Source organism: Oryctolagus cuniculus, chromosome 3, assembly GCF_964237555.1.
Source record: "Oryctolagus cuniculus chromosome 3, mOryCun1.1, whole genome shotgun sequence".
In the NCBI taxonomy this organism is placed as follows: domain Eukaryota; kingdom Metazoa; phylum Chordata; class Mammalia; order Lagomorpha; family Leporidae; genus Oryctolagus; species Oryctolagus cuniculus.
In genome coordinates this window covers 71,823,737-71,844,412 of record NC_091434.1, presented here as the reverse complement: position 1 = coordinate 71,844,412, position 20,676 = coordinate 71,823,737, and the positions used below count along the sequence as shown (strand labels likewise).

At 40.8% G+C, this 20,676-nt stretch overlaps 1 protein-coding gene across 6 annotated transcripts in view; it reads right to left on the bottom strand.

The window, feature by feature from the left end:
- LRP2 (LDL receptor related protein 2) overlaps positions 1–20,676 on the bottom strand; it is a 302,615-nt gene that overhangs the window by 108,470 nt on the left and 173,469 nt on the right. For 4 of the 6 annotated variants that reach the window (XM_051849416.2, XM_051849415.2, XM_051849414.2 and 1 more), the window contains 14 exons: positions 19,092–19,229; positions 18,433–18,714; positions 17,015–17,254; positions 15,811–15,930; positions 15,598–15,714; positions 14,127–14,504; positions 13,648–13,662; positions 12,667–12,915; positions 11,089–11,300; positions 10,176–10,360; positions 9,295–9,523; positions 8,180–8,357; positions 5,058–5,186; positions 888–1,054 (listed from right to left, as the gene is read on the bottom strand). In XM_051849416.2, coding sequence (XP_051705376.2) covers positions 888–1,054; positions 5,058–5,186; positions 8,180–8,357; positions 9,295–9,523; positions 10,176–10,360; positions 11,089–11,300; positions 12,667–12,915; positions 13,648–13,662; positions 14,127–14,504; positions 15,598–15,714; positions 15,811–15,930; positions 17,015–17,254; positions 18,433–18,714; positions 19,092–19,229 — 2,639 coding nt within the window. The remainder of the gene's footprint in view (positions 1–887; positions 1,055–5,057; positions 5,187–8,179; positions 8,358–9,294; positions 9,524–10,175; positions 10,361–11,088; positions 11,301–12,666; positions 12,916–13,647; positions 13,663–14,126; positions 14,505–15,597; positions 15,715–15,810; positions 15,931–17,014; positions 17,255–18,432; positions 18,715–19,091; positions 19,230–20,676) is intronic. The other 2 variants (XM_008258707.4, XM_051849418.2) reach the window with 2 other exon arrangements.

Here is a 20,676-nt window from a genome sequence, read left to right as displayed (position 1 = left end):
CCCAGGCCTCAGCTTCCATGCCAGAGTACTTCCTTCCTTGTGGCTACGGCTGGCTGCTGTGTTTGACACCCTCGCTCTGGAAGAAGAGGCAGACGCAGGCTCGGAGCCCTGGCGTAGGCTCGCTGTGTGTCGTGCAAATGCCGGAGGCCTTTTTGACACACTGATTTTTACGTATGTCATGAACTCGCACCAGGCTATCATTCAGGCGAGGTCTGATACCAGTTCCAGAGATGTTTCTTCATGATTACAGGGAAAAGGAACACAAGCCACAGACAGGAGTGTCTATTACATAAGGGTGGTGATAAAAATCAAACACAAGGCTCCTTCCTCTCATCCTTGATATTCCCCTCCCCCAGTCCTACAGGCCTCTTGTTGTAGGGGAAGGGAATCGGAGGAATGTTCATGCCTACCCTGGAGACAAAGATTCTGAAGGAAGGCCCCTGCACCACGTCAAAGGCTTTCCTGGAACTCCCGGAGGGAGCCACTACTTCTATTCTGATTTATGATCACTTGTACTTACTCTAGTGACTTCCACAACTTAAGCTCCCCAGGGCAAGCCTTGTGACTACTGCTTCCTGGCATATATTTTCCCATGTGAAACAGGTAGTTCAGTGCAGGGCCAATTGTAGGCACTGAATACATATTTGCTGAATGAATAAATAATAGCCCCCATACCTGAAGTATGTGTATTATTCTAAAGCTAAAGAGTCTTGTTCTTTGCTCCAAGGAAAACTCATATTTATATCCCCCACTGAATTTAGTCATAAGTTAATTTCCGGATGGTTTTCCTTTTACCCATCCAGAAAACGTTGGCCTATTAGAAGGCATCAGTGCAAGCAAGCTCTTTGGGAATAAGTGATATACTTCGAAATGTATTCAGAACTTACTGGATTCTCAGCCCAGTAGATGAACTGCTCTGAGTCATCAAATTCAACATCAAAACCATTCTGTATTCCTGATATGGGAACCATAGCATCATTGCTCTTCTCCTCAGGATTAAGAGAGATTCCGAAAATTATGCGCTGTCTTACACTTATTAAGAAAGGTTGTTCACCTGTGAAAATAGCAGAATATTAGTTAAAATTACACCCCACTCTTCCCAGACATTGAGAGTAAGGGGAAACAATGGATTACAACCATCGTACGGGCCAGGGAGCCATTGCAGCTTTGCAGCAATAGAAATAATGCATGGGAGAGACTTCATCAGACAGCCTCAGGCCTCCCATTGGGCTTCGATGCAAGGCTGGGTCACAAGACCTCCAAGGAAACACACAACGCCAAAGGGGCCTTTCCAAGACAGATGAATGTTTGCCTTACTCCTCTAATTCCTTCCTTACACTGATAAATCATGCAAGTTTGATAGGCTTCACAATCAGGAAGTTCTTTCACTTCTACACAAGGACAAACCTCACTAATAGACTTTGCCAAGAAAAAAAAATTGTAAAAGAAAACCTTTAGACTATCTTGGTGAATTAGTTTTAAGCATGTTCAGAAAATAAAAGAACACTACAAAGTATTGCCAAGTACTTATTAGAGAATTAGTAAATAAATGAATATAATTTCTAGTCCCATGAATTATTTGACTAATGTCTTCTTCCACTAGATCCTAACTCACAAACAGTGGCGATTGTGTCTGGTTTGCTCTAAACTGTGTCCCCGGGGTCTGGTGCACGCATGGCATGACATAGTTATTCGATAAAGTGTTTGCTAACCAAAAGAATGCATGGATGCATAACTGGATATGTAAATAACATCTCCTAAAGTTCTCATTAGTAGCTATATTTTGTAACTTAGACATCTCTGTAATACATTCTTTAAACTTTAATTCACTTAGCCCCTTAATAAATTGTTGTCAAAAAGCATTTAAATTTTATCCTGGCTGTCATCCAGCATCCATTGCGGTCATTTGGAGAGTGAACCAGTGGATGGAAGACCTCTCTCTCTCTCGCTCGCTCTACCTTTCTAACTCTTTCAAATAAATAAAATAAATCTTTTTTAAAAATGATGTGTCCATTACTTTGATATATTTTCAGCAACATTATTTTGACACTTTTTTTTTCTAATTTTCACATCTCAGCTTTTCCTTGTTCCTATCCTATTACTTTAAAAAAAAACTCACCATTTATTAGCCTAGTACAAATGTAAATTTTGCAACTCTTCATGCTTTATATTTTACCAAGTACTATACCCTGTAGCATTTAGTATTTCATGGCAAATCTGCAAGGGTCAAATGGAATTTGCAGGATCTGTGTGATGTCTTTGGGTAAATTTTTAATGGTGAATCTTCCTTTCGTTTAACTGGAATAATTCCCAACCAAAGTATTGCTTAGGATCTAAACACTGCATTTCCCACCCAACAAACGTGGGCCTGCTTGACTCCTCCAAGGAGCTCTTCCCTTCAGCGCCACCCACCCTACTCCTTTGTGGGGATGTGTGCCAGCACTTTATCTGGTCCCTGCTGTGTGCTTGAGGAGGTTCACCCACCATCTGTGAGCACTGGGCAATGGGGCAAAGGATGGGATGCTGCTTCACACCGCCCTGGCTCCAAGTGTGGGAACTGTGGTGGGGGATAACACAGGGAAGTGTCCTGAGGGACAGCAGGGGGGCATGAAAATGCTACACTGGAATAAAAAAAAGGAAAAGCGCCTTCATGACCCTAAACACCTTTCTAAGGATCAAATGGATGAAAAACACAGGACTGGGGAAAGAGCACAAAGGGGTACTGGGGAGCATGGCGTGCACTCACCATTTACTCAATGCCACCAAGTGCCACACGCAATGAGCATGCCTCTATGAATCAGCTAAAGGCTGTCCTGCAAGGAACTTGGCATCTAGAGGGTGAGATCAGGTGTATGGGCCCTTACAATTCACTGTGCTGATAGCATGAAGGAGTAGGTATGGAAGCGCCCAGTGCTGGATGGCAAGCAGTACAGGAGGAGGTGAGTTTACGTTGTCCCAGGTCAGCGGGTCTCGGTCTTTTGAAATTAAAGGTCATTTCTTTACTTTTCCTTTTCCTATCATGAGCCCATTAAGGTCAATGTTAAAGCAGAAGAGTGAAGGATCTATACTCGGGAATGGGAAATTAATACAGTGGGCCAAACTTCCAACCCCCAAACCTAGGTCCTCCTCAAGTCACACCCTACACAAGCTGGCCCACAGCCTGTCCTAGAGTGCAAGGAAGGGGTGTTTCCATGTAATTTTGCATATAATCACTCAAGCAGCAGCCTGTGTCCCCTGGACTGAAATCTCATTTGAATTTGAGGTGGTTTATTTTAGGCAGTGCTGGGAAGATGTTTTGGCTTGAGTTTTATTTGGTTTGGCATTAGAGGGGACACATTTTCTAAAAAGTCAAAAGACATTTCATACAGAGAAAGCTCTCATTTTAAAATTTCATAAAATTAGAGAAAAAAATTGGAAATATCCCATAATTCCCCTATCCAACTATAACCACTATTGGCACTTGTGTATGTTTTCTTCCAAACTTTTTAGCGCATATTTTTACAAGACAGATAATAGACAGGATCTTCTTATTCACATAAAAGTATCACACAGCACTTCCAAAGATATTCCAGACACCTGGTAAACACTATTTTAAAGGCTACTGAACAATTAAATCAAGTAAAATGCTTCCACCTATAGATGGTAACAAGTCTTCTACACTTCTTATTGAAAACTAAGACGTACAATCTTTTTATCAGTTAGCATATGTTGGCGCTCCATCACTCAAAGGGTTTTCAGACACCCTTGGGAAATACTGAAAAAATTCCACCTCAGTAAAAGCCCATGGGACCACCACCACTGTGATTATTTGTGAAACAAGAAAAGGTACTATTTAGAATTAACACTTATCAATCAGCATCAGATAGTAATACTGGTTACACCAATCCCCAGTGCACAGTTCAACAATCTCTGTGTGGTGAAAGAATGCTTTGTATCCAAAATGTCTGTAACCCATATTAATCTTTCTCCTAAAAGACTTGAGGACACACTAAATTAAACAATGTCAACAAGGATTAGGCACATAATAAGTCTCTGAAGAAAAATGGTGATGCCAATGCCTCTGTAAGCAGTACCAATAATTAAAATCTTTCATCATGAAAGTATCACAAGGCAATATTACATGCTGATGGAATTTTATTTTCAGTATGCCTACATCTGCATAATTTGTAAACACTATAAACTTCCTGGATTCAGTACATGCTTTCCATTTGAAAACTGAATTTCTCTTTAGATTGGGACTCATATTGTCTCTTAATTTAGGAATGCATCATCATTAAACATTTCATTTTAACTTACGTACAGCAATTTTTACCAGTATCAAAGCACATTCACTTTCCTTACCAATGAAAGAAAATTGGATATAAAGTAACTTTTAGGTTTTTAAGCAATGGAGATTGGTTTTTAAAGACAGTTTATCATCCAACGTATCATCTACGTACTCCAGAAGAAATGTCTTTTGTAGATTACCTAAATCCTGCCCCCCCTTCTTACTCCCTAAAGTGCTTGGCATAATCCTTCACACACTAGGCAATCAACCAACTGAAATATCTCCAGGATGAGATGAAGATTAAATTGCTCAACTAGTGAAAATATTTCCTATGAGATAACTCTAATTTTTGAAGTATCAGATAGAACAAGTAAAGGCACTGAAATTGGGGTCAAAAGACCTAGGCTATTGGTTATGAGAATAAAAATGAAAACAATGGGCCTGAAAAATCAAGCTGTACACCAATGTCAAGAATTTTTACTTTCAAAGTAACAATTTGGACCTCCCCATTATCTAGTTAGTCATAAAAGTCTACCTGTAGCCAATGAAAGCATGAGTTTAACAATCGTTCAATCATATGCACAGATAACATTAACTACATATACAGACACTATGATTGCAGCTAGGGTACTCAACTAAGTCACCCCATATAGCACACACTCCACAGACACCTGTTGATCCAAAAGAAACACTGCCCACGCTCAGATGCAGGTGATATCAGAGTTTCTACTCCTGGTCATACACTGTGGCAAGCTCCATCTCCAGACTACATTTAAAGGGCATACTGTACCTCGCACACAATTCACAGAATCATGAGAGAGATTCCATCCCGAAGGACAAGCACAGGAGAAGAAGTTGGGCCCTTGTGAGGAGAGCAGGCACAGATGGCTGCAGTGGGCAGAGGCACAGGGATTCGTGGCTGTATGGGAATAGAAGAGGGAAAAGCACTGGTGAGTGGAAGAGCTCCACGTTAAGTGCACTGTGCACTGGTATTGTCTTCCTGGGGCCCCCAATATCTGGAGACACAGCACTCAAGTTACTCCAGTGCTTTGTTTTGTTTTATTTTCTCTAAAATATTTTTCCCCATTCTTAGTATAGTGCTTTCAATATAAAATAAAGAAGAGGCGCAAGAGGGAAGAGTGACATACCCAAGGTCACAGATCAATCCAGTCTAACCAGATTACAAACAGCCAATGAGTGAGAAAGAACCTAGTAGTATTAGACACGATGCTAGATAATCTGTCCCCTTGCCTAACTTAGAAGGGATCTTTTTGCCTCTAAGCAGGTTGTGTGTTTGCCATGTGACCTTGACATTTACCCTATACAACCCAAATTTAGTTAGATGATAATCTTGTATTTTTCCATTGGTGACCTCTCTGCACCATCAGGCTCCATGAAAAGAGGGACACTGTGTTCATCCAAAGCTCACAGATGTTTCCTGTATCCCAACTGTTCTTAGGACATACACTGTGCTCAACTATCACCCAATCTATTTGCCAAAATAAGTTAAACATTCAATACACACCAAAGGATACTACAAACATGGAGCATATATTCCAGTAAAAAAGAGACAGCACTAAGCTCATAAATTGTGTGTGTCTAATTTTACAACATGAGGGTCGAGAGTGAAAGATCTATGAAAGCAGTGGGTGTTTCAGGCAGGGGGGTCAAGGAGAGGCTCTCTGAGAAAGTGACACTTGAGCAGAATCCTAAATGACTGGATGGAGCGACTCATGCAGAAAGCTGAAGGAGAGACACTGCAGGTAGAGCCAAGAGCCAGTGCAAAAGCTCAGAGACAGGAAGTAGCCTCGTTTGCCTCTGTCCCATAGTGAGGTCCACTGTGGCAAGAGTGAGTAGAGAGAAAGCCAGGGAAAGCAGGTAGAAAAGATTGTGTGTCTATTAAGTAACTTATTTCCCCCTACCACGAGAAAGAAAACTACCAAGGCCAAAGCTTTAAGTCATCTAACCTGGGGTGAGCATTCTGCATACAAAGATGCCATGTAGGATGCCCACACCCCATATCAGGGCACCTAGGGTCAAGTCCCAGCTCTGCTTCCAATTCCAGCTTTACACTTTGGGAGGTAGGAGATGATGGTTTAAGTAATTAGGTCCCTACCAACCATGGGGGAGGACTGGATTGCGTTCCAGGCTCCTGGCTTCAACCTGACCAGTCCTAGCTGTTGAAGGCATTTGGAAGGTAAACCAGCTGATGACAGGTCTCTGTCTGTCTGTCTCTGGCTCTCTGCTTTGCAAATAAATAAACACAATAGATAAAAACTTTAACTTTAACTCACCTAACCAGTCATACTATGCATTGTAGAATGACTTGGGGTGACCACAGCAGAGCCACTGTAAGGCAATGGTGTGATAATAAATGAGGCCTAACAATCAGCTGCTTTAAGCCACACAGTACAAAGATACTTAAAAAAAATTTCATGAAAAAATAAAATTCAGGTTCTTTACTCTGGTGCACAAAATGTATTTTTTAAATATTTTGTTTATTTATTTGAGAGGCAGAATTATAGACAGAGATAGAGAGAGACAGAGAGAAGGGTCCTCCATCACTGGTTTACTCCCTAGATGGCTGCAATGGCTGGAGCTAAGCAAATCCGAAGCCAGGAGCCAGGAGCCTCCTCTTGGTTTCCCAAGCGATGCAAGGGTCCAAGGAATTAGGCCATCCCCTACTGCTTTCCCAGGCCATCCTGGGAAATCCAGGCCATCCAGAGTGCTGGATCAGAAAAGGAGTAGCTGGGGTCGGTGCTGTGGTGTAGCAGGTAAGGGCCACCGCCTGCAGTGCTGGCATCCCAAATGGGCGCCCGTTTGAGTTCCGGATGCTCCACTTCCAATCCAGCTCTCTGCTCTAACCTAGGAAAGCAGTAGAAGAGGGCCCAAGTCCTTGAGCCCCTGTGCCAGCATGGGAAGACCCTGAGGAAGCTCCTGGCTCCTGGCTTCAGATATGCACAGCTCTAGCCATTGCAGCCAACTGGGGAGTGAGCCAGCAAATGGAAAACCTCTCTCTCTCTTTCTCTCTCTCTCTGCCTTTCTTTCTTTCTGTGTAACTCTGATTTTCAAATAAATAAATAAATCTTAAAAAAAAAAAAAAAAAAAGAAGAGGAGCAGCTGGGACTTGAACCAGTGCCCATATTGGATTCCAACACCACAAGCAGAGGCTTAGCCCACTATGCCACAGCACAGGCCCATAGGTTTTTTGTTTGTTTGTTTGTTTGTTTTTTGACAGGCAGAGTGGACAGTGAGAGAGAGAGAGACAGAGAGAAAGGTCTTCCTTTACTGTTGGTTCACCCTCCAATATCCACTGCGGCTGGCGCACCGCGCTGATCTGAAGCCAAGAGCCAGGTGCTTCTCCTGGTCTCCCACGGGGTGCAGGACCCAAGCACTTGGGCCATCCTCCACTGCACTCCCTGGCCACAGCAGAGAGCTGGCCTGGAAGAGGGGCAACCGGGACAGAATCCAGTGCCCCAACCAGGACTAGAACCCGGTGTGCTGGTGCCGCAAGGCGGAGGATTAGCCTAGTGAGTCGCGGCACTGGCCCCATAGGTTTTTAATAATACACATTTTTCCATTGGCTTTTTGAAGATTCTTCATATTGTCTGGGCAACATCTGTCAGCTAAGGAAACTGAGATTCAGATAAAGGTCACAGAGGGCAGAAACAAACTACTGAACAGAAATGACAGAATTCATATGGGCTACTGTTACAAACCAGATTTGAGTTTTCATGGCAAATAAAAGTAATGGCAATATCGACCATCGAGAGTGTGGGGTGAGTTGGTTAGCAAAGAGAAAAGGAAAATTTTGGGCTCAAATAAGCAAGTCTGCAGCCACATGTGTTCGGCATTCTGAAAACAAGTGATTTCCAGCTATTCCCGGCCAGGACATTTCTCTGTATCGCTTACATTCCGGTTGCTTTGAAGGATGAACCACGACGATGCCAAGGGGTTGGTGAACATTGAACATCACAACTGACTGGTTCCCTCCGTGCCACTTGTTGGCTTTCATCACCCGGTGAGTAGTAACATCAGTCCAGTACACGGTATCTTCAAAGACAGAGAGGGCGTAGGGATACCGCAGAATCTATGAAGCCAAAGGGAACAGTGAGACCTCAGCCAGAAGAAAGAGTCCAGAGAAGCCAAGTAGAAGAAAAGTCCTGTTCAAAAAGATGGTTTCCCTTAGCACTGAATTTTAACAAAAACACAGAGAAGCCATTGTATAAAACAGGGAAAAAAAATAATGTAGCACTTGTCCTGTGTCCTACCATACCACTAAGGACATTTTCATACACCACTGTCATTTATTCTCCATGCTTCCTCTGGATTACCACTGGACACCCATTTTACAAATGAGAACCATTTGAAGCACAGAAAGCAAGTTGACGTCTCCAGATCACCTACCAGAGGTCAGATGTCACCAGAGAACCTAGTTCAAGGTCACCATCCCCTACTTCTGAGCCCACCCACCCCCATTATCACCACTCCTGCTCCATTGTTATTTCTGTTCATTAATTCACCTCCATCAATTTCAGTTTAGGTGTCTTTTCCCTGAAAGCAGGGAATCTTCAAGTTACAGGAATTATTAACAAGGGCAATCTTAAATCAAGGTCATTAACAACTCCTTGATAAAATGTTTTCTGTATTTTTTCATTTAAATTGAAAAAATAAATTCAATAGAATTTACTCTAAAAAACTGAATAAATAACAGCCTATGATTTAATTAAGAAGTATGGATCTAAATTATTACTTTTTGCTTAATACAGTTGTAGAAGCAATAACAACTAAAATCAAATGAGCTGTTAATCCATCCAGGACATGGCACAATCTGACCATGAACTGGGATAAAAATATTTACCTTCCTGTGAGTGATAGAGGATGGGTTGTTCCCCCTGTTGTTGATATTTCCTGAATTGACCTGATAATGACTATGATACAGAAATTAATCTCAGTTTTCTTGACACCCTGTTATTTATGTAGCCACTACTGTAGTTTTAATTTGGCTTTCCTCACTATCAACTTACCAAATCACCAGCTACCACCTGCCTCCGATGGTGTCCATAATAATCACAGACATCTATATAGTCGAGATAGGAATCCATGAAGTAGATCAGTCTGTTGGGATAGTCAATAGTCAAGCCACAGGGCAAGACGATTTTGTCCTGGATAATGATAGTGCGCAAACTACCGTCCATGCTGGCTCGCTCAATACGAGGATGATGGCCCCAGTCAGACCAGAACATTAGATGGTCACTGTGAAAAGAACCTGGTTATACCACTTGGAAGGCACATATGAAGAATAACTGTCATTATAATGATACAACACGCAGTTTTGGCTCTACTTAAAATAAATCATCTCCAGATCAGAATCTATGCACAAAGCTTATTATTTCCTTGGAGTGTCACAAAGAAAAACTAATCAAAATGCAATCACAAGCCATCTGGGTGTTTTTATGACATTTTATAACACAGTACATTATGACACTGAAATATCTCAGTGCCAATTCATGTTTGTGTACAATCCACATGTAGCTGATCTAGAAAAAAAAAATCCATCTGTCCTTGTTGGTCTACTCTGTCATGTTTTAGAGAAGAGAATCAATCTATTCCTCCTCAGAGACTCATCATAAATTTCGCTGGTGTGTAATTAATGCTTTCCAATATCTAGGAAGCCAGTATCACTTTGAATATTCACCATCGTGCAGAAAAGAATCTAAGTTATAGAATCTAAGTAAATTCAAAGGAGGAGACCCTCAAATATTTCTAAACACATGGGAGAAGTTCTCTTTGCTTTATGAGTAGCAGGCAAAAATGTTATTCTTCATACAACCAGGGAGTTCTGGTAAACAATGTGAAATGAAGGCAGAAACATACCCGTTTTGTTGTTGTTGCTGAAAAGTCTTACCTCATTCTGGGATCTAACGCTAGTCCCCTTGGATTTGTCACATTTTTACTGATCAGCACAGTCCTGTAGCTCCCATCTATTCTTGAGACCTCAATTGTTTCCAGGGCGTAGTCTGTCCAGTAGAGATTACGACCTACCCAATCTACCGCAATAGATTGTGTCATAACAACACCACTGTCAAGTACCTAAAGTAAACAAAATAGAATAGTATAAAAGGGGAAATCTAAAGAGGGTAAACAAATTCAAAAGTGGAAATTATCTGATAACCTCAGCATGTAATTTATCCTGTGAAATTGTTTTCCTATGTAGCTATTTTTTTAGAAAAAACACACAAGATTTCATAGCACTGAATATTCTTGTTAGATTAGTAGGTAATTGCATTTTGGTTTCAAAAGTTTTTGCAGTTAAACATGCTATCCATTCATTAGGCGGGCAATTTATGAAACTTTATAAGTTTGTGTAACAAGGGTAATATTATTATTGATTAAGCACCAACAATTACAAAATAAAGTTCTTAGGAGCAGAGGAAACATAAGTATCAGAAGTCACCAAACTGAAACTCCAGGAAGTGGACTGAGAAATTTAACTGCATTAGAGTGAGGAAAATAACCCCTGGGCTCTCTTGCATTTCCCTCTGCTCTCACCCACTGAAAAAGATTGCAAAAGGAATCTCAGAGACCCTGGGAGGTCTCTACACCACGTGACCTGCAACTCACAATCACTTCTGCCTTCAGAAAGGGACCCATAGATTAGAAGTTCTGAAAAGTCAGGCCTCCTGAGTGCAATGTGCCCTACGTAGGGACTATGGGAGCCACCCCGGAGGAGGTAGGGTCTTCTCTCACAGGTGAATAGCAGCAAACAGACCTAAGAATGGGGAATTAGTCAGGCCAAAGACCAGCAGAAATGTCCTTACCACTCTTCGGTCTGTTCCATTTTGAAACACACTCCAGGTTTTACCCTGACTTGCATCAGACCAAAAGATCCGACCACTGACTGAATCAAAATCAACAGCTACAATGTTAGAACCACCTTGGACCAATGAGTAGATATTGTGGACCTGGGAGGTGATGTTGTCAGCAACAATTCGGCTCTGACTTGCCACAAGTAATAGCAGATTTTCAGATGCTGTAAAAATAATAAAAAAAAAGGGGGGGGTGAGGGGAGAAGCATAAATGTCAGTGATTCTGGAAAAAAAAACATGATCAAAGCACTCCTTAAGTATTTGATGCAATAACTTGGGCAATAGAAAGAAGATGTGACTCCAAATAATGGCAGGGGTTGGGGAGCCTCGTAAGAGTGATTTTAATCACTTCAATCTTAACCTTAAGAGTGAATTGATTTTCTAGACGCTTTCTAAAATATCTTTTTTCTTTAAATTATATTTCAGTGGGTGTCTAAATCCCATCCTGCAGGGAAGTTTGTTTACATTCTTCCTTGTGCTGGATTTATATTCGCTTATTTACCTTACTACATCATTGTCTTCATGATAGTAGGGATCATGTCTTAACTGTGTAGCAGAGAGTTAAAGCTATCTCCCACTATGCTTTCTTTCCTTTTCTTCTTTTTAGTAATAAAACCTGCCAAGTTTTAACCTGGCACAAGATCACATTCGTCTGCCTCCACTGCCACTTGCAGTGACCACGGGAGTGAGTGCTGACCATTAGAATGTGAGTAGAGATGAGGCATTCAACTCCAAGTCACATTCTTCACAGGAAGCTGCTTACCTTCCGCTTTCTCTTTGCCTTTCCTCCTTTCTGAGCACAAGCAATACCCCTGGATCCCTACATATATGTGGACACCGCATGAAGAGGGTCACAGACCAGCTCTACCCCCAGCACTGTCTATCATGCACACTCCTATTTGTAAAACAAAGATTTTCTATTTTGTTTCAGCTTTGTTTATTGGTCACTTTTCAAGCAGCCAAATTAATATCCTAATACTCAGTATAGTCATTTTCATGTTGTAGAAACTGAATTAATATAGCCTGAATTCAATGTATTAAACATATGTAAAAATATTTAAGTATGTTATAAAAATAACTTTTAAATACTATAAAACCACTTGATACTATCTTAAATAACAAAATATCATCTTCTACCTATAAATCTTTTACCTCTATTTTGCAAAATACATCAGGATCTTTATGTTTATTACCACACTTAATCCTCACAAGAAATTAAGGTAAGGAGGTTACAAAACCTGTGTAGGATTATATCCAATCTGACCCCTAAACATTGTCAAATACCTACATGCAACCATTTGACCTTGAGCTTTGGGGTATGCTATTAAACTGGCTACTGAAGTCTCTGTTTTTTTTAACTTTTATTTAATGAATATAGCTTTCCAAAGTACAGCTTATGGATTACATTGGCTTCCCCCGCCCCCAATGACTTCCCTCCCACCCGCAACCCTCCCCTTTCCCGCCCTCTTTCCCCTTCCATTCATATCAAGATTCATTTTCAGAAGTCTCACTTTTAAGTTCAATAATTACCTATAGCTTTGCAGGTCCTCCCATCACCTTCTAACATGTATTCATTATCACATGAGCACCGGAAAGAACCTCTCATATTGAAACAGTGCTGGCTACAAAAGCCTGGATTATCACATTCATCTATGTCTTCACAGGTCTTAGAATCATTAGCAAGTTGGTATCCCAATGGACATAGACAACTAGCTCCAAAAGGTCCTTGAATACACTGGTGAGTACAACCACCATTGAAATCTGAGCAGCTCGCCTGGTCTGGAATAAAGAAAGAGAATCATGAAGGAGAAAGTCAGGACTCTGCCTCTTTGATTTTCATTGGTATATTATTTGTCATGTAGTCCCATGCCACCTTCAATGTGATGCCTGGAGAAGAGCTAAGAGCAACATTCACTTGGATGAACTCCCCAAGCCCTTCCGTATCTACTCTGATTTGCCTAAGGATCGGCTATTATTCACATCCACTGGGCTTGAGCCACTTTCTCCACTATAATCCTCCAGTATAACTCCATTTAGTGCAATGAAAAAAACTTGGGGAAGTACTGTTGGCATCAATAAACAAAAGAGTCATTGATAAAACATGCAAAGAAACCTAACACGCTTCTTGCTTTTTTCCACTGAAATTCTTATATCTATACAGAAATGGTAGATAAGATTTAAACATTTAAGGGAGAAGGCTGGAATATCTATGAGAGGTAAAAAATGGAGGGGGAAAGGTAATTGAAGCATTGGAGGGCACAGATCAACTAACATACTGTCATTCCTTGCTCTTAAGGTCACAATGGCAATGACTGAAGCCACCTAAAGATAGATCACATGCACATGCCTGGGGATGCTAATACCCTCTATTCTCTTAGGTACTCTAACTTATTCCTAGGAGTTATAACACAGAACATGCACTAGGAGAGGAAGTCAAAATAATCAGGACATGTTCAGCACAAACACAATATGTATTAAATCATAAGAATCTAAAATACTTTACAATCATACCTGGCTGGGGTTCATCTGAGAATGAGCATTGATTAAAGAGGAAAGAAAGAAAGGACAGTAATTAGGATTACATGCCAATCATAGCCTTATAATCACAGCAAACACAAATCCTCAACTTCATTTGTCTTGTGGCAGGTTCAGATTGAAATTAGAAAATATTAAAGTTAGAAAAATTCATGAGCACAATACCAACAGAATCAAATTTAACTTGATAATCTAACAGCTTCATTTGGTCTCATTTCTATAAACACATAAAAAGAAGTAAAAACACATAATCAAGTGCAAAAATTTAATGAGAAATATGATCCAGGGGAGACTTATTTGGATTCAATTACAGTTACCCCTACACAGGCCTAAACTCATAGAGAAACTAAAATCCCTCCCTAAATAGCTACACAGGGACTGTGACGATGGTGATACACACACGATTACTGCTCAGAATGAATTTATGGCCAATAAACCATGGTCAGATAACTTACTGCAAAGTGGGGACTCATCTGTCCCATTGGGGCAGTCAAAGACGTTATCACACAGTGCACTCAGATTCACACAGATGCTATAGCCAGGGCACTGCCACTGCCAACTGGGACAGTGAAAGGGTTGAGTAGGACAGTCCTTCTCATCACTCAAATCCCTGCAGTCATTGTCCCCATCACAGAGCCAATGTTTGGGGATACAGTTTCCGTTGTCACAGTGGAATTGAGATGGAGCACAGGTCTTGGGGATGCAGCCATGGTGTTCATCAGATCCATCAACACAGTCTGAATGCCCATCACACTCCCAAACATCTGGGATGCAGTAACCATCTGCTTGGCACTGAAATTCATCTGAATGGCACATGCCAGGGGGTCTGGTTGCTAGAAGAGACGTGGAGGGAAATGGGTTTGTGAATGTAAAATATAATCCCCTTTATAGTTTAGATCCACGGGAAATGATGCTGGATCAATAAGCAAGTTTATCATATGACTCTGGCACAATTAATTTTTGGTTTTTTTTTTCTTTTTTTTATATTTTCTTTTTTTCTTTTTCTCTTTTCTCTCTCTTTTTTTTTTTTTTTTTGCACAATTAATTTTAAAGGCTAAAATGATATGAAGCCTTCCCTTACACTGTGTGATACAGAAATATTTCCATGTGTCAGATTAGTGGATCTGACAACAAAGTCCAGGGTGCACAACTCTTAAACAGAAGATAAGCACCTGAGTCCAAAGAAACTCTCTGGTGCTGGAGTTGTAGCACTGGGGGTTAAGCTGCCACTGGCAATGGCATCCTGTACTGGAGCATTGGTTCAAGTCCCAGCTACTCAGCTTCTGATCCAGCTCCCAGCTAATGCACTGGTGGAAGGCAGCAAAAGATGGCCTTTATCTCTATTATCTTTATAATTTGTAAGGTCCTTGTACCTGTCCACCTTGCTTTAATTGTCTCTTGACTTGTACAGTCTCTCTTACAAAGACAAAGGACAAAGGCCACATGTGACATCTGCTATATTAAACAAATAACAGCTGGAAGAAGGAATTCATTAAAGTCAATACCAAATACAGCTCCATTCCATTTCTAGACTGTGATTTGACCTCTTGATGGAGGCTTAAAAGAAAACAATAAGACATCATTAAATACAGTAAACCCACAAAAGGCTGAAAACCACTAATTAATGTCCCAAGAAAAATTAAAAGTACAAACAAAAATACCCACGACATATTTAACCTTCCCAAATTTGAAGTGCCCACTTATACAACCATTTGATTCAATAGTTACAAATCATTATTTCATAATGCCTACACAATTTTATGTTCAATATTGTATTCCTTTACGAATATATTGTAATTCAGGATGTCATCCCCCTACTCTTTACAACCTCAGTTTCTCTGGGTTAGAGAAAATTTGCAGGAATAGCAATACTGATGAAAACGAATGATCTCTATGTCTGAAACGTACTGAGTATACGGTACTTACGACAGCCTGCCTCATCGGAGTTGTCACTGCAGTGAAAAACACCATCACAACGATTAATGTTGCTAATGCAGCCATTCCCATCAGCACACTTGAATTGAGAATTTGTGCAGTTAAATACTAAGAACGAAAGAGAAATCACTTAAAAATTATCTCAGGGAGAAAATGAGGTTTTTTTTAAACGTTGTGAATATAAAAATAAAGCAATCCACTTACCACAACCAGCTTCATCAGATCCATCGACACAGTCCCTGTCTCCATCACAGACATATGCTGGGTCAAGACATCGATGATCCGGGCAATGAAACTGACTAGGTTGACATGTCCCTGTTGAATCTAATATCATGGGAAAACAAAACTAAGTAAGTTCATGTTCATTGTGTACCATGGCCAAACCAGAACACACTAAGTAGCCACATGAGTTATCTCAGTTGTACATTGTAAGTATTCTCAGAAAGAGAACTCAAAATTAGGACAGTTTTTGGAATCAAGAATAAAAAGATGACAGGGCAGGATCAGAAACTGATTATACCTTGAAAGTTAGACTACATCTAGAAAATGACCATCATGTGCTTGCAGGCAGTGGGAGTACATCTCACGACCACTATCAAGTCTGTGACTCTAGATCAAAGCTAAACAACAAAACCTGACTAAGCAACATGGCAGCACAACCTATGCCTACTAGCAGCGGTGTGTAGACAGCTCATGACTGTATTTCATCCAAAGTCTAAGCAGAACAGCTCTAAAACCCAGGGTCTCACTTTGGAGTTAAGTTACAGCCTTGAAGTCAGAGATGCAGGTTGCACTATTCATAGCAGTTAGTTCTATTAAATACATACTCACTAGAGGTGAAGGCTAAAAAGGATCTCAAAGTTCATTTACTCCAGAAGGAAAGTGACTTCTCTAGTCATGCAACCAAAACTAAAACACAGTACAAGGCATTTCACTCCACCTTAAACTATTATGGCAGACAAGAAATAAATAACATAAAGAAAATCAGAATTGCAAAGATGAAAAGCAGATAGGTGAGATTAATGGAAATTTTAAATTTTGTGCCTCTTTATTTTGTTCCCTTTTTGCCTACATCAAACAGAAACCAGCAGCCCAATATTTGGATATGTTTACATATTTTTTTGTTTCAAATATCTGGATAATTACTTGTTTGCTTTTCCAGTTTCTATCTGAATATTTTGCATCAGAGACAACTGATTTGCTTCCACAGATTTCAATATTTGTAAGAGGACTCTAGCTTCATATCTTTGTTCTCATAGCCCATTTTTACAGACATTGACAGACGGAATAGTAGTGCCCAAGATGCAATGGAGATGTGTGTGCCTTAGAGGAAAGAGTGCAAGACACATTCATTTTTCAAATCCATTTACTAAGCTAACCAAGCAAGAGGAACCAGTTCAGAACTCACGGCAGTTCTTTTCATCAGATCCATCCCCACAGTCGTTGTCTGTATCACAGACCCAGTTCCTGGGGATACACGCGTTATTATCACAGGTGTAGGCCCAGGCCGGGCAGGAGGCAGGAGTGTGGGAAGGGCAGTTGCGCTCATCACTGCCATCCACACAGTCATTGTGCTTATCGCAGCGCCAGTGTGCAGGGATACACTCTCCATGGTCACAGGTGAACGCCGAGGGTGAGCAGGTATTATCTACAATGACAAGAAACTGCTCATGAAGCCAGCTGTTTTCACAGCCTTTTACATGTGCTCTCCCTTTGTGAAGGCCCAATTCTTTTTTTTTTTTTTTTTTTGACAGGCAGAGTGGACAGTGAGAGAGAGAGAGAGAGAAAGGTCTTCCTTTTTGCCGTTGGTTCACCCTCCAATGGCCACCACGGCTGGTGCATTGCAACTGGTGCACCGCGCCGATCCAATGGCAGGAGCCAAGTACTTCTCCTGGTCTCCCATGCAGGTGCAGGGACCCAAGCACTTGGGTCATCCTCCACTGCACTCCTGGGCCACAGCAGAGAGCTCTACTGGAAGAGGAGCAACCAGGACTAGAACCCAGGGTGCCGGCGCCGCAGGCAGATGATTAGCCAAGTGAGCCATGGCCCCGGCCTTCAATCACAATTTTCAAACTCACCTACAGAAGCCTTGAAAATGTATCACAAGAAAAATGCAAATAGATTGAATATTTGGGTAAAACTTTGCAAGCTTTAAAACAGGAAGATACTACACAAAAGGGTAAACGTTTTTGAAATTCAAGGAAAGCATTCAAGTGGGCACTTCAAGTCTGTCACTTTTCTTTCTCCCCAAAAACACAGATTATAATTACTACTGATCTCACTTTGATAGAGACTTCTAATGCCTCAACTGTCCTCTATCTCTGTTTTTAAAATTTCTAATGAAATACTTTTGCCTTTTACAATAGCATTGATTGGGTCTCAAATCTTGTAACCATCAAAAGAATATAAAGGTTTTCATTCACCTCCAACTCATTTTTCTCCAAAACGAGGGGAGAATACAGTGCCTAAGACCTTCAATTGCTAGTGCCTCTTCTATGATACGATTCACCCAGATACTAAAGATGATGCTCAGTCTACTTTTATTCAACTTTTGCAGGAGCTTGTAAAGATGCAATAAGCCCACATTGCCCCATACGGCCAAGGTTAAAAAGAAATTTTATTGATTAGAGTCTGAATCAATGCTAGAAACCATTTGTCACATTAGGGTGTAAATGATATTGACTCCTTAGCTTCTCAAAAGTAGCTGGAATTCTAAAAGGTATCTTTTCCAAGATAGGTAACCAGAGTTTTTGCATATTGGTTATTTATAGCCCACATCTCTATCCTAGTCATCCCAGGAAATATCTTCAGTTCATAGCTACTTACTAGATGTGCCACATAGATGCTCATCACTGTTGTCATGACAGTCATTGAATCCATCACAGCGGTAGTAGCTGGGCACACATCTGCCATTGTCACAGGAGAAGGAGAAAGAGCCACACTGTTGCGTGGGTGGCTCACTGGCCTGGTTTCCCTCGCAGGTTAAGTGATTGGAAGCCAGCCTCATCCCATAGGGGCAGCCACACACCCGCTGGAAGTTGGGCACTGGGAAGCAGAAGTGGCTGCAGTCCCCATTAGGATGTGTGGGTTGACCGCAGAAGTTAGAGCCTGCAAAAAAGCAAAGTCCCAAGGTAGTAACCTATGCATACTTCCACTATGTCAGTCACAGATTTGATTTGTGAAGGAAATCAAAGAGGAAAAGACGTTCTTCAGACCCAATATTAAAAAGTAGCTTCCTCTTGAAAATAAATCTGAAAATAAAGCATTCCATTTAAATACCAAAAAGTGCTAAGATGTGTTTTTCCCAACACCTTTAGAGTAAGCAGAGTTGAACGGAGATTTAAAGTCCTAACAGCATTAAAGTATGTGGATCGCAGGGCTATAAAATCATCAGGAGCCACATTAAATAAGGACACACAGAGAAAAGAGGCTACCATATCAAAAAAAAAATACATCAATTAAGAAATCTTGGCACTCTCACTCACCTGTCTGGATGTTGACATCATATGATTTCACATGCATTATGTTACTGATGCCACTTCGAATAACTGTCACTTGTCTACCATCTGTTTTCCTGACTTGAATAATACCTTGGAGCATCCAGTCAGTAACAAATACATAATCTAAGAAGAAACACAGGTGATGAGGATTTTCAGTAATAACTGACTTTAAAGATATATCCCAGGAAAATGCCACAAGCTTCCAATGCTTCCTGCAATTGTGAGAATCTGGGAAACGTTTCTGTGACCATTTTCCACAACTTCTTATCCTCTAGAAATGTTTTTTGAAAGCTTATATTTTAATAATACAAATGTTGGGGATCAGGCAAGCATGTATAGAATTTTACGATGGCACTTAGTAGCCATCAGGTTTAGAATTCCATAGATGAAAGTAAAGAACATGGGGCTCCTTCTACAGAACATGAGGCGAGGCCTTCTAAGACTGAACTTTCACCCCCCCAGCTAAAGCAGTAACCTGCTGAGAGCACCTAAGCCAACGCCCACTGTGTGAAGTAATAGACTAGATCACCTTTAAGACCCCTACCAGGTCAAACATCCCATATCTGATGTCTTCAGGAAAAGACTTAAATTATCTTCTCTACATTCAACTTGAATAAGAAGCTGTTGAGAAGGAAAAGTACCAATCTAATCCAAAAAGAGATGTTTGGGGGCTGGTGCTGGGGTGTAAAAGGTTAAACTTCTGCCTGCAGTTCCAGCATCCCCTATGGGCACCGGTTCAAGTCCCAGCTGCTCCACTTCCGATCCAGTTTCATGCTAATGAGCCTTGGAAAGCAGCGGAAGATGGCCCAAGTGGTTGGGCCCCAGCAGCCACGTAGGAAACCCAGAAGAAGCTCCTGGCTCCTGGCTTTGGCCTTGCCTGGCCCTTACATGGCATCCATTGGGGGAGTGAACCAGCGGATGGAAGATATCTCTTTCTCAATCTCTTACTTTCTCTCTCTCTCCTTCTCTCTCTGTATTTCTAACTTTCAAATAAATAAATAAATAAAAATAAAAAGATACGTTTGGTATGTATATCTGAGGATAAAAATATCAACACAAATGTGCATGCCCCAATAACCATACTGATGTTCTATGATGCTTGGTATGGTAAGAGAAAGGCAATGTAAGATTCTAAACAACCAAAATTCAATCATGTTCACTTTACACTACATACTGAGGCATAGGAGTCAACATATAGATTTTAACAGTTTTTAAAAGAAAAACTTGAATTGAAGTGGACTTTGTGTTTAACAATATTTAGTTTAACTACAAATTCCAATTAACCAGAAAATGCTTAAGATGTCACAATTTTTATCAACACGTCAGTTCTTATTATCTGTGGCCTAATCATGACTAAGTAGTCATTGGGACTCACCAAATCTTATCTTTACTGACTGATAAGCTCAGTCCCACTGCTCACAGAGGTATCATAATATTCGTATGGAGAAGAAAAATTCAATAAACCTTTCTGTCCTGTGTGATACACAGTCAAGAAGATCTAGCTTTTTACTAAATAAAGTTCATCATTTCCATGGTGTTGCATAAGAGAACTTTCCAGAAGAAATTCACA